The 17570-nt window shown below is 55.6% G+C and overlaps 3 protein-coding genes and 1 non-coding gene across 4 annotated transcripts; 3 read left to right on the plus strand and 1 right to left on the minus strand.

The window, feature by feature from the left end:
* Positions 1 to 4980: 4980 nt before the first annotated feature.
* On the plus strand, positions 4981 to 7218 carry MYCTH_2297012 (uncharacterized protein). The gene is made up of 3 exons (XM_003659632.1): positions 4981 to 5001; positions 5155 to 6049; positions 6104 to 7218. The coding sequence occupies exons 2-3, from the start codon at positions 5250 to 5252 to the stop codon at positions 7185 to 7187; spliced, it is 1884 nt and encodes a 627-aa protein (XP_003659680.1). The 5' UTR covers positions 4981 to 5001; positions 5155 to 5249; the 3' UTR covers positions 7188 to 7218.
* A 4926-nt stretch (positions 7219 to 12144) lies between these two features.
* Positions 12145 to 15043, minus strand: MYCTH_77492 (uncharacterized protein). Its single transcript, XM_003659633.1, has 6 exons — positions 14293 to 15043; positions 13879 to 14092; positions 13749 to 13782; positions 13629 to 13687; positions 13269 to 13333; positions 12145 to 12716 (listed from the first exon to the last, which is right to left on the minus strand). Exons 1-6 carry the CDS (start codon positions 15009 to 15011, stop codon positions 12674 to 12676), a joined length of 1134 nt encoding a protein of 377 aa, XP_003659681.1. The 5' UTR covers positions 15012 to 15043; the 3' UTR covers positions 12145 to 12673.
* Positions 15044 to 15560: 517 nt separating this feature from the next.
* Positions 15561 to 15655, plus strand: MYCTH_t6. Its single transcript has one exon. It is a non-coding gene; the product is annotated as a tRNA-Ile (tRNA).
* Positions 15656 to 15800: 145 nt separating this feature from the next.
* Positions 15801 to 17137, plus strand: MYCTH_2107175 (uncharacterized protein; the record flags this gene model as incomplete). Its single annotated transcript, XM_003659634.1, has 5 exons — positions 15801 to 15828; positions 15912 to 15948; positions 16241 to 16446; positions 16500 to 16812; positions 16876 to 17137. 5 exons carry the CDS (start codon positions 15801 to 15803, stop codon positions 17135 to 17137), a joined length of 846 nt encoding a protein of 281 aa, XP_003659682.1.
* Positions 17138 to 17570: the final 433 nt, after the last annotated feature.

Here is a 17570-nt window from a genome sequence, read left to right on the forward strand (position 1 = left end):
GCGTTGCCCCCGTCCCTGGGCGCCTCTATTTCGCCCTGAGCAAACAGAGGGCAGAAAAAAGTTGCAGAACGGACAGCCGGACCCGATCATGGCAGGTGATTGCGGGAGAAAAAACACCGCCGCTTACACCGCGTCGGCACCGCACGCGTTTGAAACGCCCATCATAGCGCCGCATTTGCGCTGCGCTGCGCTGCATGATGCACATTGAAAAGGTGCAGCTCGCCGCCAAGCAGGACGAAAACTGACTGGCGCGCAGTCCCATGACCCCCGTTAAACCTGCATGTTTTTCCCGCAGGCTCCAGAGATCGCCGAGACCAACGTCCCAGACTTGCGGGATCGAGGCGCCGAATCCACGCTTGTGAGACCATCTTGGTCAAAATTGTCTGCAAATTCGCCATGCCGTTTCTTTGCGGCTTCACCGCCTGAGCATTCGCGACGACTGGCTCAGCATGAGAAGTTTGACGTCTCCTTCACGAGCATGATCGCGGTCTGCTGACGAAGACTGCAGAGCTTGGGAGGCAGTTTGGTAGAATGGATCCTTCCTCGTGCGTTTCCTGGTTTCAGGTTTCTCAAGGGTCCTCCGCTTCAGACGGATCGAGAATGAGTGAAGATGCCAACGGCTCTGCGGCCGATGATAAGATTCCAGCTAACTCTGATCAAGGCTCGCTCACAGACAACAGTGGGTAAATTGCAACTTACCGCTCGCGAGCTCCTCCGTGAGAGATATCGTAAGCTTTTAGGACTGTGGTCTGCCTATTCAAGGAATTCGACGGGCGGCCCATAGAAGGAAGATAGATTCCCGCTAGGCTTCTACACTGTGGAGGAGGTCCGTGTAACTGCGAAACACGGTAAGGTGTGGGCGTCCCCAAACTTCGTGCGGCGTTCAACCTGGGGTGAGTGAAGTTGTGCAACCGAAGACAGCGGGGAGGGCGGTTCTCCCTGAGACGACCGAGGGCGTTGACGAGTATGAGTCAGAAGATGAATGGCACTCGGATCGTTTTCCGGGCCATCTAACACGACACTTTGCCCCAGAATAGGCAGCAAATAGGATTATTTCTCCTCGTCCCCTGGCGAGGCCGTCGCCCTAGCATTCCCCATCATCCTGCGACGCGCATGTGGGCATGCAAAGGGGTTCTTGGAGGCACTAGATTGGCAGAACCGTTCCGTTGGGCAGGAAACCAACAGTTGCTTCGACCTCCTCAAATCCCTACCAAGTAGAGATCGATCGGATGAAGTCCCAGGTCCTGAGCCACTCAAGTTGGGCCTTGACCGCTTGCGGAGTCAAGCCTGTGGGATTGCATGCATGCAGCTCGAGTCTGATAAGCCAGTCGTGGAAGCAGACAAGGTGTCGTCCATGACCGGCTGTTTGTGGTGACGCGCCAACGTCAAGGGTTTTGATTGCACCTTAGTTCGAGACAACCCGGAGGGGTCAACGGGTCAATCGGCGCAGGAGTTTTGTTTTCCCCAGAGCACCGGAACCACGGTGTCACGCGGGGGCCACTCTGAATCGGAGCCCGGTGATATCGGAACCGTTAACTGTAGTACGGTGTGTGACAGCCTCGGAACAGTGTGATTTGGTTTCAAGTCGAACTCTAAATCTCGGAGCGGCCTTGCTGCGAAGCCCGGATGCGCAATGTTTCGCTGTTAGCTTTGCTCGCCCTGGATCAGAGAAGAACGACTGCAGACTGCATTCTCCCTTATCAAATGGGTCGTAAACAAAGTAACGCGAATGAATGCCGCCAGACAGGTTGAATAATCATGGCGGCTAGGGCGGCAGTGTTGACCAGGCGACCCCCCGAGTCACCCGGCCGGCTTGCTGATTTAGGAGCTGGTTATCCATGGTTCTTCGGGGTCACATCCCGAGTGAGGTGAGGTGAATTGTCGCCTGCACCATTGGATGTTGGTTGTGAAGAGCGCCGGGCAGGCGAATCGTCGCCAGGTGATCACCGACAGCCGGGAGTGGACGAAACGAGAGTGGAGCGTCATCATGGGCTTGGCGACGAGTGAGGTCGTCGTGTCCAGGGGCCGATCCGGCAGGACGCGTTCTCTCGTGTTTGAGAGCAGAAACACACCGACTCTTAGTCTTGGGCAGGGACGGAAGGACGAGGCGTTGTTTAGGTCGACATGGCGCGGGCCTCGAATCTGCGGCCAGGCTCACACCGGGTCTGGGTAGGCGCCCCGAGTGGCCAGCCGCTGTGTTAGCTGCTGCAAGCGCTCCGTTCTCCGACCAGTGGACGTGCCGACTGACGCGAAAGGACGAATAATAGGCGAAGAGAGCGACAGAGAGTGGAGTTGCTGGAATGTTGACGCGCTGCAACCAGCCACCGAATTTTTTTGACTTGTTGATTTGTGTTTTTTTTGGGGGCGACCGTTTACTGTTGCTGTCAGCCCGTTGGCTAAAGCCCTGCCCGTTGGGAGCGCGGCATTCGAGAAGAGGAAATACGCGATAAAATCAAAACAATGCACAACTGAGCAATACGGGGTCGTGGCTGTAGGAGCAGGTGGGAACCCGGCAAGGTGTTGACGGAAGCTTCGCTGCGGCGTGGCGGTTGTTGGAGTTGAGGAAGAGGAAGAGCTCGACGACCGCACACATAGTGGTCGGATGACAAACCTAGGCATCTTGAACGTTTGCTTGAAAGCACGGCAGTGGGAAGTGGGCAACTGTAGGTAGTTACACTACGTAATTACCTAAGCTACTACTCCGTAGTACGGATTAACTACTCGTCTGTGCTCTGAGTTTATCACGTGACTTAGACGTTTCAGGTTGTGTGACCGTTCTGCGTGTGGAGAACGTGCAACTTCGCGTTTTCAACTTGAGACCAAGCACTAAGAAAAATGATTGGTACGCGGATGCAAGGACGCACCCGCAAGGGCCCGGCCTCCCCCGCTCTCCCGTCCCATGGAGGGCCCTGTCTGCTGAAACAGACAAGCGGATGGGATTGCCCTGTCTTCTACTCCGTACTCTTGCACATTCCGAACTGGTACTTCGTACAGATATTACTGCGTAGTGCACTGGACTCGCTTTCCGTTAATGGACGGTGACGACGAGTGTAGGTACGCAGTTGTGAGAAGAGTATGTCTTGCGCCGCGTCACTCGCTAGCAGCAGGCGGAAGGCGGTCACCACTTACCTCACCCCGCGAATCTAGGTGTAATTATCTCCCCGGCTCAGCCCTCAACACCACCACGCCGGGTCGTTATCATAGTCTGTCGCGGCGAGGTCACTCCCATTCAGTCCAACGCCGCGAAAGACTGTAACTCCTACTCCGTAGCGCACTAGCAACGACTTACCTTAGCATCCCGGGCTCTCTCAAGAGCACGTTCACTACATCACCCCACTCAAGCGCAACTGCTGCGTAATGTGATGCTTCGCCGTCTCGGATAGTGGCTGAATTTAGGTTGGCGCCGTGACTCTCTTCTGGTTTGCCCAGACGCCGAAACGGGGATCCTTCTCACGGGATTCTTGTCTGCTGCTAGACTCTGCTCACAAGGCTCGGCCCAGACCCCCGGATTGGGGGAGGGGGGAGGGGAGGGGGGTGGGAGCAGCCGCGAGTCACAACAGACTACCCTCATTCATCGCCCTTGGGTATCGATGGCCCCCCAAGGCCCATTTCTGCCCAACATGCCCGCCGGGGCGGTCATCCACAACCGCTTCTCCTGCTGGTCCAATCAGCAGAGGAGCATCCCTCGTCCTGCGCTCGTCTTCCATCAACCCCCCCCCCCCTTCTCTTCCTAATACCTCCCTTCTGTCTCCCCGGCCGGTACTCAACACTCTTGTTACTCTCCAAAACGAGGGTTCAAGCCTCGGTCGACATTTTGGCAACGCCCCCCCGTCGATGCATCCACGCAGTTGGGCTACTCCACAACGGCAGCTAAACACCCTGAAGGTCGATCACTGATTTGATCTCGGATGCTGCCGTTTTCACTATTTTCCAGGACTTCTCGCTCTATAGTCGACCAGCGTGACAGCCCGCGGGAACACCACTATAATTCCTATTGGAGGTCACAGTGGCCTGATCGCCAGCTTCCAAACATGAGCGCACGCCTGCTCGCGCTCCCGTTCGCGTACCGGCTCTGTCACGGGAAGTCTCTCTCTGAAACGGAGACTGCAAGCAAGCGGTGCAAGACGCTGTGCTCCGTTGTAGAAACGCTCCTGGCGGCGATCCTCCAATCCCAGCACGAGCCCCGCTTCTCCGTCAAATCTGATTTTCTCAGATCGGGACGTCTCTGATTACACCCCCATGCCAAGCTAACAACAATTCACCCCCTCACTCCCCGAAAATGGTTTGACGATCCGTGATTCCCGCGCAGGGCAAATGCTCCGTAACACCCACTCGAGGTACATACCACCGGCCACAATACCCAAGAGCCCGCTTCACTGCAATTGGGTAAGCCTCGGATACGCTCCTGGTTTCGTGAGGGTCTTGCAGAGTCGGCCTGACCATGGCCGGAGTACAAAACATAGAAAGAGGAGCCCGCATCCCATCTGCCCCCCTCTCAAGTCATCCAACCTCAGAGAACCACCAGCACTCCACACGAACTCTTCGACAGAAGCAGCATTGAGCCTGCTTGACTGAAGAAGAAATCTTTTTCTTCTATCTTTTCCCCCAAGGTGCTTCACGTTGTGTCGTAGAAGCTCACCTCTCTCTCAGCGGAGCCCCTCTCTTCCCGTTCCTCCCACGCACCATCAGCTCCCACAATTTTCCGGGTTCTGGTCCGAACCACCCCTCCTTCCAGAATTCTGACCACGGCTTGTGCGACTGCCACCACAAAGTGTAAGTGACACTTCACGTTGCTCTCTCGCTCAAAACCCTGCCCTTGCCTCCCGCTCTCCCCGCTCCCGGTGCTTCTCCACCTACCTCTCATCAACCCACTTTTACCCTTCTACGCACCGAACGCCATCACGCTCATTCACTGAGTGCATGAAGCGCTTCGTTCTCAAAAAAACAAAACACAGCAACACAAGCTATAGCATCAAGATTTTCTTTTCTCAAACACCAACAGTACGCACCCCGGGAGGCTTTGAGGACCTTCTGCGCCGCTTGACAGAACCCCACGGTTCCCAGAGCTCCATATCCTGCCTGCATCCTACCCCGGCCATTCCGGAAAAAGCCCTCACCGCCCGTTCCGTGCCCGACCACTAACACACTTAACAGGATCTGCTCGCACATATTTCCACCCTCACGGGATCTCAGCCTTATCAAACGCCTGCACATTCAACCACATACATACACACACACAGTGGCCCACCATGGTCTCAGCATTCCAGATGCCGTCCTTCTACAGGGCGCCGTTAACAGTCGACACCACCAACGCTCAGAAGTTCTTCGAAGAGGAGGATGCGAACATCCTCGACGAGAACATTCTTGACCACAGCGCACTTGATTCGGGCTTGGATATGTCACCTCAGATGGTAGAGAGCAGGAGGGACTCTTTCGGTGTGACGCCCTCGATCTTCTCACCGAAGACGGAGGAGTGGCAGCCGGTCGACATGCAGTCTGTGCCCTCGAACAACCCTTTCTTCGATCAGCACAGCAACAACCCCTTCCTGCGCATGGATCAGAGCCAGCAAGCATTGTACCAGAACCATGCTGCATGGCCCATCACCACCTCTGGCTCCGCGACCCCGCAACTCCAGGCCTTCGACGGCCTGCCGGTCGAGTATGACTCGTCCAACCTCGCCGCCTTCCAAAGGCCCGCCACGATGCAGACTCCGACTCCCTTCACTGCCCCTCCCAACCCGGCCGCCATGTTCCAACAGCTCGGGCAGGCCGCCCCTCAGTCGATCCCGACTTCCCCCCAGAAGGATGCGTGGATGGGCCAGGACCTCAAGACCCAAGGCATGAAGAGGCCTCGGCCAGCCAGCCCCCTGATCCGGTCGCATAACGAACTCAGGAGGGGCGATGGGATCCGCAAGAAGAACGCCCGCTTTGACATTCCTGCCGAGCGCAACCTCAGCAACATTGACCAGTTGATCGCGCAGTCGACGGACGAGCAGGAGATCAAGGAGCTCAAGCAACAGAAGCGCCTGCTGCGCAACAGGCAAGCAGCGTAAGTTTACTTTCCGCCGAAGAGGGTCTTGCACACATACTGACAACCGTCCAGCCTGGACTCGAGACAGCGCAAGAAGCAGCACACAGAGCGGCTCGAGGACGAGAAGAAGCAGTTCACCGAGCTCATTGCCCAAATGGAGGAGACCATCGCGAAGATGCAGAGGGACATGCAGAAGCTCACCTTGGAGAAGCAAAACTGCGAGTCGTACATCCATGAGCTCGAGAAGAAGCAGGAGGAGTTGATCAGCAAGCACACCATCGAGACGGGTGAGCTGCGGAAGAAGATCAGCGTCCTGACCAACGAAGTGCAGTCCATGGGCCGTGCCTCCAACACCGCGTCGGGATTCTCCGGTGCTTTTAGCGACATGGATGGCATCAACATGGACTGCTCCTGGGACAACATGCCCATGTTCGGCGACTTCTCCATGGAGCAGAACACTTCCGAGGTCAAACAGGAGATGCAGATCGTACCGGCCGCCAAGAAGCCCGAGGTGTCGCTGCCGACGACCGCCGACTCCGAGAAGCCTGCCCAGCAAGGCGGGCTCCTCTTCATGCTCTTCCTCGTTGGCGCTTTTGTGCTCTCGAGCCGGTCGTCGACGCCCAGCATCCCGCGTGTCTCCGAGGATGTCCGCGCCGCGTCCGCGACCCTCCTGGAGAACGTGCTCAAGGATGCGGGCGTGTCGCAGGTCGCCTCGGGCCTCGGGAGCGCAGCCCCGCAGCCCTCGGGCACCACCTGGTCCCAGGCATCGCAGCCGTCCCTGTCCATGGCCACGCCGATGGTCGACAACGTCGCCCCGTCGACGCTGGGCGAGATGGCAGATGCCCTGACGCGGCCCACCGAGCAACAGACCAACGAGCAGATCTTCTCGCTGTCGGCTGAGCAGTATAATGACCTGACCTCGCAAGATTTCCTCCAGGCTGCCCCGCCGGCCGAAAGGTCGACGAGCCAAGGGAGACGCAATCTTGCCGAGGCTCTGGCCAGCATGCGCAGCTCGACCAAGCAGTCTGCCGCCGAGGTCTACACTCGGTCGCTGCTCTGGGACCAGATCCCGAGCGACGTCGTCCGGACTTTTGCCAAGATGGTTGCGGAGAGTAACAACGCCGCTACCAGCGCTGGCGAGGAGAACCGGGCGTAATGACCCCCATCTTTTTGTTTTGACGATGTTACGACCCCTTGATGACGGACATTTGCCACGATCATGATCCATGAGCGAAGCATGATCCCCACGAAATGGAACAGCATGAATGAGAGAGGAGGCATGCAACAGCACTCGAGCGCTTGGTTTTGAACCTTTTCTGTTTTCTTCCTCGTCGTCGACTCTTGTTTTGGGCACACCATACACTTGATCCGCTCCCGCGACCCCTCACAGACATCGGCAGCTCACGCACCGGAAGTTTGTTGCTTTCTTGCGGCACCTGTCTCGCATCCTGGAGCCGCTCGCCGCTTTTCTTATCTCAGTTTGGTTTCTCTCTGGTTATTTCCTCTGCTTTTTTGGGTTGATGATTTCAGAAATTTTAGCAAGCGAGCATTGGCTTTTTGATGTGTTTTTTTTTGGTTTTTTTTTTTTTTTGGTTTCAAGTTTATTTTTTTTTTCCTCAGTTTTTTCTTGGCAGCGCATCTCAACTCTAATCATGTTGTCTATTTACGCTTTATCTCTCTGCTCTTTGGCGCTAGGCATGGGAGAAACGGATGGGTTCTGGGCGAAGTCTTGCTGCGAGGTCGGCGGGTTAAGGTGTTGGTAACGGCGAAATAGGGGGCACTTGCAGGATTTGCGTTGTTTTTCTCGTGTTTTGAGGCAAAAGGTTTTTTTTTTTTTTTCTCTCTGGACGGACGACAGCGATGGGCCTTGCAGCGTCGCATCACGGCTTTTCTTCTCTCCTCTGTCCTATGCTGAGAGACGCTGGTCAGGGAGATCTCGTCTGGCTCGCGAGCGGAGAAATCTCTCGTCGACACATAGACAGATGGTACCGGCCATGCATCACCAGACTAGACATTGGAATTTGGAAAGAGGGATATTTTACAACATCGTCATGCCGACTATGGTCGCCTCGCAGGGAGGAAGAGCCCGGCTTGGATGACTAGTCGCGACACACCCACATGTCTGACGACAACCCCTTTCCTTTGTGGACCAACATTTTACAACCACCATCACACTCCTTTGGACGATTCGATTCGGGGGGTCTCTAACTGCTGCAAACAAACGCAGTAGCGAGCCACCCTCTTGGGGACGTCTCGGAAGAAGGATGGACAGGCTGCAACATCGACCAACACATAAGATGGCGATGTTGTACGCAGGCACCCCGAACCGGGATCGACCGCAAAACATTTTTAACACATTCGACTTTCGCCAGCTACGCATCACAAATTGAGCGACTGGTGAATCTTACAACGACTCGACACAGCGAAACAAAACCCAGGTACTCGATATCACGGAGGAACTGGATTAGGGGAAATCGAAACCCCGGCAGGAAGGCTTGGAACAGCGTCTTTGTCCTGCTCGCGACATTCATTTTGACACAAATTTCATTTCTCTTCTTTCCCGTCGAACAATCTATGTAGCTAGGCTCAGCAGCACAGAACCGGGGCGAAAAACATTGGATTTTTTTCCTATTTCATGAAAGCAGCCGCGCATCGACTTTCCGTGTTTTACTATTGAACGCTTGGGATTCGAGAATTTGAGTCCAATGTGAAGTAGAGGGTTAATACCACTGAGTCACAAGGGGCGTGTATGATGATGACGGCTTCCCTACTCTTCCGGTGCCGAGAAACTACGGTGCATTGAAAGGGGGTGGGTTTGGCTGCGTGATAGTCCGGCAGACCTGCCATTCGGCCTCCCAAGGAAGGGAAGGGCTGATGAGTTGGCACCCGACGTGCTGGGTGTGTCAGCTACACTAGGGTTGGAGGCACAACGGTTGCATCACTGGAGGGAGGGCGGGGAAGTAATGTTACAATCTGAGGCAAAAGGAGGGGGGGGGGGAGGTGTCATTGATCTGTGTACGGAGTACCGGTTGAGGGGTCGATTAACCGGGTCAACAAAAGTACCCATTTTAGGAAGTTGTATGTGGTCCAACCCCGGCTGACCATTTCCCGTCTTTTCTGACCCTGTTTCCAATGGCACTGGCAGTCTGGTCTCTCATAGCTGCGTTAGATACATTATTGCCTTTATTACCTACCTCATGAGCGGACCGGGTTTGGGCAGAGTGCATGGTTGGTGTTTGATGGGGAAGGAAGTGCGCCTCCGCGCAAAGAGGCTGCAGGTACTTGGAAAGGATGGCCCATTAACTTTCCAATAGCTCGAGCGTCGGCTCCTTCCTGCTGCAGGAGGGAAAGCGCAGAACCCTTCCCACCTACCAAGCAACTGCCAGGTATATGCACATACATACATACCCCATCCGGGGAGGCACATGGCTGCCTTGACAACTCACTGCTCACGGGGGCAGAGCCACGAGTAGCACCACACCTTTAGCTTCACCTTGGTCACGACCGTCTGCCTGCAAATGGAAAGCAGAGCGGAGCTCAAGCCCGGGATAGATTTTCCAATATTTTCTAATGTTTCGTGTGCCATTCTGCCGTCGTAAGAGAGAAAGATATCGAGCAGCCGCAATCATCCATCCCCCAAGAACAAGCATCAGGTGTTGTTGCACATACATTCATCCGGTCAACAGATCATGTATGCAAGTGTTCATTTCTTTTTGTCGAGATCACTAGTGAAGTCATTATTAGCCAGGGCGCCCTCCGCCCATGCAATCTGACTTGATCGAATTTGAGTGGAAGCGGGTGCCCTGCATTTCCCCCCCCCCCCCCACGTGGATGACGACGTTTCCGCGCGCAATGAGCCGCCCCGAGCAGCCGGAGCCGGAAAAGTATCGGTTATGCGAGCCCTAAAGTGATTGGGCATTCATTGGGTCAGCCGGGCAGCTGTGAGATCCCAAGATAAGGTCTTTCCAGAGAGAAGGGGGATGAGCCCCGGATGCATTTGTATCAGCCGTCAGTCAAAACTTTCGAAACATCAAGCACGGGCGCGGCTATCCTCGTGATGTATTCATGCAGTAAGGGTTTCGTATCCTGGATATATTGGCAGTTGCCGACTGGGCATCAAAGGAACAACGCTCTTTCCACTAACAATGCCCGAGATGGAGAGCTGGAGTGAAAGATATTTCCCGAATTATCTTGGCTAACACACGGCACATTGTTCATGTTTGTTTGCGATATAGAGAGTGCCATCATTTTCTTGATCCTTTTGAAGCCTGCCTCTCACAAGGGAGAATACTAAGGGAGAGCTCATACTCACACTTTCCCAATAGAGAGGCACTGCAGTACCACATAACATGCCGTGCAACCTGATCGAGCGAGGAACAAGATATGGGACACCACTAGAATGTAAGTGATGCGAGACAATCCAGAACATTCTGATCTCTCCTACAGGCCTTGCGGAATCTCAGGCCTTACTTCGTGCGTCGAGTCTGGCAGCAAGGTCGAGTGAAAACAGCAGGGAGGAACGCATCACGCAGCGCCGGCAATCATGTCCCGAAGGATTCCCATTCTCTATCTAGACCAACCTAAACTCGAATGAAGCAGCCCAAACAGCCGATCACATTATCACTGCCAACAACTGGAAATCAGCGGTGAAAAATCCTGGGATGCCACCCAGTATACCAGCTAATTGTTTGGCTACTATCGAATCCTGCAAATAATGAGTGGATTGTTAGATGAATATTCATGGACTGGCTTTCGAGACATTATTGTCACTTTAACGGATTGAAAGTCCATCGTCTTGATGCCAGGTAATGAGGTGGTCTTCCCCTCTGTCGAAGGCGCTCAATTCAGCGGCAAACCGCTATCACATACATCAACCAAACAACTACAGCACCGCAAGGACTTCGCCTCGCAACACAGGATCTGCGTGTGGTAGAATGATCCAAGGTGTAGTAGGCCGTCTCACCTAGCTCACCGTCGTCAGGTTTCAGCTAAAAAAAGGTGCCCAATTCGGCACTGTTGCCCAACCACCGGCCCGCCTTGGCCAAGGGGCGAGGGGGGAAAATGCCATGATTCCGGGAACGCTTTCCGGCCCAGCCGTAAGCCAGACAAGGGAGAGAGCTCTAGGTGCCCTTCTCTGAGCGATGATCACACTCTACAAGATCAGTCCAACATTGCTCAGAGTCGGCGTGGGGCTAAGTCAAAGGGGTGGATGGTGCGATACGCCTTCAACCCTTCCGTTTTGCCCCAAGCCTTCGCCCGTCCGAAACGGACCTCCAGCAACAGACTACCCAAGATACATCCCATCAACATCATGGTACTTACACAGCAACGGAGCTTCAAGCCCCCTGCGCCCTGCACTGCATATGTAATGCAATGCCATCAAAACACGGCAGTAATAGCGCACCTGCGAAAGCGTGCTGTTTCCGCTCTTCTTCGTCGATTCCCGAGCACACCCCCCCACCCCCCCCCGGGCAGGCAAAACAAAGGACCAGTCAGTCCAAACGAGGACCCTCCAGGAACGGCCCCGGGTGTAAGTTCCCCGGATGGGCGGCAAGCGCAAAAGCAGCCAAGAGCCAGCTGGTCCCTACCGTCGGGTCCTGATCAGCAGGGGTTTCAAAAACAAAGCAGGGAAACAACAACATCATAACAACACCAGCGCAGAGCCAGGGAGCCGTGGAGCTACTGATGGGACCCCTCTCCCCGTCGGCCGGCAGGACGGACGAATCCGCTTTGTCTGTCGTCGGGTGTAAACATGAAGTGCAGAAATGCAACGCTTAAAAAAAAGAGGCCCAACTTTTGTTTTTGTTTTTGTATTTGTTTTTTCTTCCCTCTCAGACCTCTATGCTAGGTGAGACGAGAGAGAGATAGAGAAAGTGGCCGGCCGTCCGGAGCCACAGTGGCGATGTGTATGCCCGAGATCCGAGGGCTGAAGACTAGAGGTGGTGTCCCTGGTGCGGGACCGAACCCGGTTGCCATGTTGGCGGGACGAGATTCGAGAGAGTAAGCGAGGAGCATCGAAAGCTGTGCCAATTCAGGCATGATGACATCATGGCGATCAATGGTATGTACAAGTAAGCCAAGTACTGTTCCGGGCCCCGCGGTCTACCGGGATCCCAGAGAGGAAATCAACAGCCCGTCTGGAGCAGAGTAAGTCGAGTTTAGACGCGCTCCCCCACACCCCGTCCCCTTCTCTCCCGTCCCTCCCGACTCCTTGGCACGACTGATGAGGGCAAATGGAGGGCATAGTGTTTTGAGAATGACTCAATCTTCCAGTCAGTTAGGGTGGCGACGCGAGGTCGACAACAAGACTCGGAAAAGCATTTCCTTCCCGTGTGTTTGTTTGCCGCTGCCCTAACCAAGTGGCGGAACCGAGAGCGACACAAAAAAAAAAATAGTAACGTACGCAGTAGTGTAAACAAAGCCCCTGAACCAATGAACCTTGACTCCAAACAGACAATCTCCATTGCTGGGTATCCAAAACAGACATCCTAGCACATCTCGGAGTCTCCGAAAATAAACAAAGATGTGTGGCGAACAGCATCAGAACGGGAGACGTCGAAGCCCGTATTCGAAGGGGCCCCAGATGGCATGGCCGGCCCTGAACGGTGACTCAGCTCGGGAAGCAAGCAAGCTAGAACCTCGTTACTTCTTGCCACGCCCCGGGTCGTACTTCTCTTTCCATATCCTGTTTTTTGCCCAAAAAATGTCGTCCTGATTAGTTTCGAATTCCGAAATAGCCGCTGCCAACAGCGTGGAACACAAACAACACAAAAACAAAGAGGATTAGAGAGATGCTTCTTCACAACGTCACACCAAACGGTTGAGTCTGTTCGCCACGAGGGAAGCACGGCGCGGTCGTCAACGAACCACTCCAACTTTGGCCGTCCACCCAATGAAGGCGAAGGCCGGAGAGGCCAAGTCGGAATTCGGCCGAATGAAGCAACCCGGGCGAGCCGCGGCGGCGGGCCGGAATCCCCCACCCCACTGGCGAGTCTCGGACGCTTGAGTGGACGGTTTGAAAGGAAGCAGCCAATGCAGAACCAGAGACCAAGAAAACAAGGTGAGCGCGGAGAGCCGGACACGACAAGCAACCTATCGCCTGCGCTGATGACAAAACGACAGGGGCGGTCGGCGAGTCATGGCGGGGGAAATCACTCGGTTACTGCTGCCGCTGCTGCTGTCCGGCGTGGCCGATGCGGCTAATAGGAGGAGAGAGAGAATGAGAGGTGGTTCTTACCAGGAGTTCCCGATGATCTTGTTTCCGTTCTGTTCGGCCAAACGATAGTACTTGGCCGCTGCGAACTGTTTTTTTGGTAATGTCTTAAGTCAGCCAACTTGCCAGCCAGTGAGAGAAGACAAGATGGAATCCTTAAAAAAAAGGGGGGGAGTAGTTCAAAGTCGTGATTCGTCCTCATAGAACCGCTCGGTTGATGCCCAATGTTCCGGATATAGTAGTGCCGACGCGGCCGTCCCACGAACGGGAGGGGCGAGGGAGCGTGCTGCTGGTGCTCCGGACAACTGGCAAGCACCCAAGCACCCGAAAGATGCGTGTGGGCGAGATGCAGAGCAGGACAGACGGACAGATAGAGAGACTGACCTTGTCTTTTTTGGTCCCGAACCCTTCCAGGTAGCACCATGCCACTTCGTTCATGGCGTCTTGAGCGTGAAGATGGTGGTCAGAGTCAGGCGCCGAGACGCCGTGAAGTGGGTGACCTACCGGTGTCTCCTAGGTTTGCCGCCGTCTCGTAATACTGCGAGACTCGGTCGTCAGTGATGAAGCCTTGGCAATCATTCAAGAGAGAGAGAGTGGGGGGAAGGGAGAGAGAGAGAAACAGAGGGTAACTCACCTGCTTCGCAGCGATTGGGTCCTTAGGAATCCCCCACCCGTGGCGGAAGCAATTGGCCAGCTCAAAGATGGCTAGGACGAGCTCGCCCTTGGCGGCGCCGCCCTTCTTGAGCCCCGCCTGCAGAGCAAGTTGCTCGATTTCGGCGGCATTGGACGCTGCGGCAGACAAGAAGGTCACGGCCTTGGCCGTATCCGGCTGGCAGCCCCATCCGTGTCTGGGATCACCGTCAGTGTCTAGTAGTAGTCTGGTGACGGGCATCGTGATTGGACAATTGCGTGATGGCGTAGCCACTCAACGGCCACACGGTGCGCTTCGGAGGATGACATTGGGCAACAGCGGCGCGCGTGCGCAAGCATTCCCCATGTGAACATTGGACGAACCCCCCTTACTCGTAAGCGGAGCGAGCGAACGTACCTCAGAGCAAGACCATACAGCACCTGACTCAGCGGGTTGTTGGCCCCCTTAGGATCCGCCAGGCGGCCGAACAGGGCGGTAGACTCCTCTAGCCGCCCTGCCTCGTGCAATCGGATGGCCTCCTGGATATCGTCGTCGATCGCCTTGGACGAGACGGCCCTCGCTCGAGCCCCGGACGCGCCATCGCTCGACTCGTCAGCCAGTTGCAGCCGTGGGATGACGGGCGGCGTCGAACCGCGGACGGGACTGGGCGGGCGGCTGCGGCGCTTCTCGTTCTCGCGGGCTAGGATCGTGGCGCGCTTCTCCCATTGCGACTCGGTCGCCTCCTTGTCCTCGGTGCCGTCCTCGGGCATTACAATCTCGGGCAGGTCCTGGGGCACGTTCTCGGAGCTGGAGGGGCTGCGGCTCAGGTGCAGGCGCTGGGACAGCCGGCGGGCGGTCGAGCTATGCTGGCTCGACGCGGAGGCGCTCCGGCTGCGGCTGCTGCGGAAGACATCGAGGCTGCGGCGCTGCCTGGAGCTCGAGTCCGACCTGGGGTCGGCGGACAGGAACTGGTTCGCGTCTTGGCCCGGGTCCCGTTGTGGACCGGCGCTCGGGGGGTAGATGACCTCGGCGCTGTGGGTGTCGGTGCGGATGAAGGTGAACTCGGGACTCGACGGGTTGGCGCCGGCCTCGTCCTCCGAGTCGTTCTTCTTCCTGAACTTTTCGCGGAGCCCCATGATTGTTGAGTTGCAGCGGAAAAAGAAATGCGGATTTGGTGGTTGTTGGAAGAAATAGTGAGAGTGAAAGAAAAGCACGATGAGCTGCCTTAGGGATGCTTGTGTGAGCGTCTCAGCGACTCTGCCGCAGCGAACGCCATGTTGGGCAGTTTCTCGTTAGCTCGCCGGCGACGCGGACTCGCGGAATTGGGATGCGTCGACTGGATTCGGCTTGGGAGCGGGGCAGTGCATATTTGGCGGGGTACGGAGTGCTGCTGAACGCCTTTTGTGATCCTCTATAGAGCATCCTTGATTAATTTGTGTCAGCCACTTTCATCTCCCTTCCCTGGCCGATCTGCCGAAACAAAAAATAAAGCTTCGTGCACGGCAATGTTGGTTTCTCAATAGAAAGATGTAGATTGAAGTTCATTCCGATCAGCTGAATGATGAAGAGCAGATCTCATGTGAACGAAACGAAACGTCCGAACATTCAGCAGGAGCACGACCTGCCCACCAGTGCCTGGTGTTCCCTACAGTGAAGAGAGCATAATCCGCATAGCAGGCCATGAAGCCCGATTAGCTCAGCTGGTTAGAGCGTCGTACTAATACCGGGTCCTCCAGTATATGGTATGCGAAGGTCAACAGTTCAATCCTGTTATTGGGCATTCATTTTATCTTTTGCCATGATTTCGGCTGCTCTGTCGCCTCGAGAATGATGCAGGCTGCAGCTGAAAATTTTTGCAATTGCCTGGACGAGCAGACGTTACCTTACCTTTGTCCTCTTCGTAGGTTTGAGCGCCATAACTTTTCATGGGCGGTGCCTTCCTATTCTTGTATAGTAAGTCTCGATTACCTGATCGGGAAGGCACAAGCCATGTTGCACAGTGAATTATAGGCGATCGCCGTACGAAATTACTACAGCAAATCATTCACTACGAGTATGGAACACGACTCGGAGGTAAGGTCAGGTCAAGTACTTACGGCTTTGTACAATACAGAAGTGCTTCACTGCGTGGGAGCCAGGTATTTTAGGTAAGTATATACCTTATCCAAACCAAGCCGCGACTTTCCATGGCCCTTCACAGAGCGTGACCAAGTCTCACCGAAGCAAACCGAAGCACACGAAGGCCCCCTAAGAGGTCCCCACTGCGTGAGATTGACCATGGAGGGCTTCCCTATAAAATAACAAAGGCCAAAGCCAGCGATGTCGCTGTCAGAATCCCAAAATACCTAGGAAATCTCTGAAATAGCTTAAGGGCGTCGGGCAGCACTTACACCCACGAGCGCAAGATCGAGGTGCTGATAAATCTGCTCAACTGCCGAGAACCCGACGCATGCGTAACTCGATTTCCCCGCCGGCGCATCGGCCAGTCATACGAGCGGGAGCGGATGTTATCGCACCGCATGGTCCGAGAGCCCAATGGCGCCTTTGTCAGATACCGCGCCCCTACTTACCGTGAGGCCTCCGTTTCCTGGAAGGTCCCTGTTTCGACGATTTAGAACTCGTAGGAGGCCCGGAAGAAGATGCTCGAAGGGACCGGCATCAAGTTGCCCGAGCCCGGCACCGAGGAAGAGCCTTCCGCAGCCCTCGCGGCGGAGGGACCCTTTCCGTAGCCGAACGCGGATGCCCAACCCACACTCCGGGCAACGGACGGCTGTCCGAGGAACGGCTCGAGCATGAAACGAGCAGCAGCAGCAGTAGCAGCAGCAGCAACTCCAGAAACGAGGAGTCCCTGTGGCAGAGGGCGGCGGACCTCGGACAACAAACAACACTTTGCTACAGCTGGCCTTGCATCATTCCCGGAACTCGGACCCGGCCAAGGTTGGTAGCCAGAATAGTAGCCCCCCGTCTGCGGAACGGAAACCTTTTGCCGGACGAGAACAGCGCTTCCTCGTCCAATGCGAGAGAGACACGATCAACTGCTGCCCAACCGGGACCGGTCATCTTCGCTAAAGGCCAGAACAGAGAGGTGGACGTGCCGCTCTTTCACCTGCCCCTGAACGCCCACCAGCTTTCTGCCCAGAGTATTATGTTGCTTTTTATGTCGGACTGCCGCCTGGGCCCATGCCTGGCCAACATTGTATACACCCTGGTGCCATACTACTTGTCATACACTTGGACCAGAGCTCAGAAGTTGCTCCAATGAGCTATGTCTCCGTATCCCTAACCTACCCCCTATCTCCGGGCCCAAAGTCACCCCCTCCGTCCCCACTTGCAACATACATAGCAGGAGCCGTTTACTCTGGCCCCTTACGGGGACCGCCGAGGACCCAGTCACCTCCGTACCAAAGGCAGCCGGCGGTGCCACATGGCCCATACCCACATGCAACTTCCGGCCAGCGCCGATATCTCACGGAGCACGTTCCTTACAACGGCCGGGACTTTCTCTACGGCAGTTTGGCTACTCTTCACCACCCCCGGGAGTCCCAATGCTGCCGTTCGGTCTGAACTTTGCCCTGGCTCTCCCAGCCCTTCTAGCCGTCAAGGCGTGGCTGGAAGCCACTTAGCACGCCCCATTCGGTCCCTACTTGGGTCCCAACGGCTACGTTGGCTCCTACGTCCCGCCAAACGAAGCTGCC

This window comes from Thermothelomyces thermophilus, chromosome 1 (assembly GCF_000226095.1).
Source record: "Thermothelomyces thermophilus ATCC 42464 chromosome 1, complete sequence".
In the NCBI taxonomy this organism is placed as follows: domain Eukaryota; kingdom Fungi; phylum Ascomycota; class Sordariomycetes; order Sordariales; family Chaetomiaceae; genus Thermothelomyces; species Thermothelomyces thermophilus.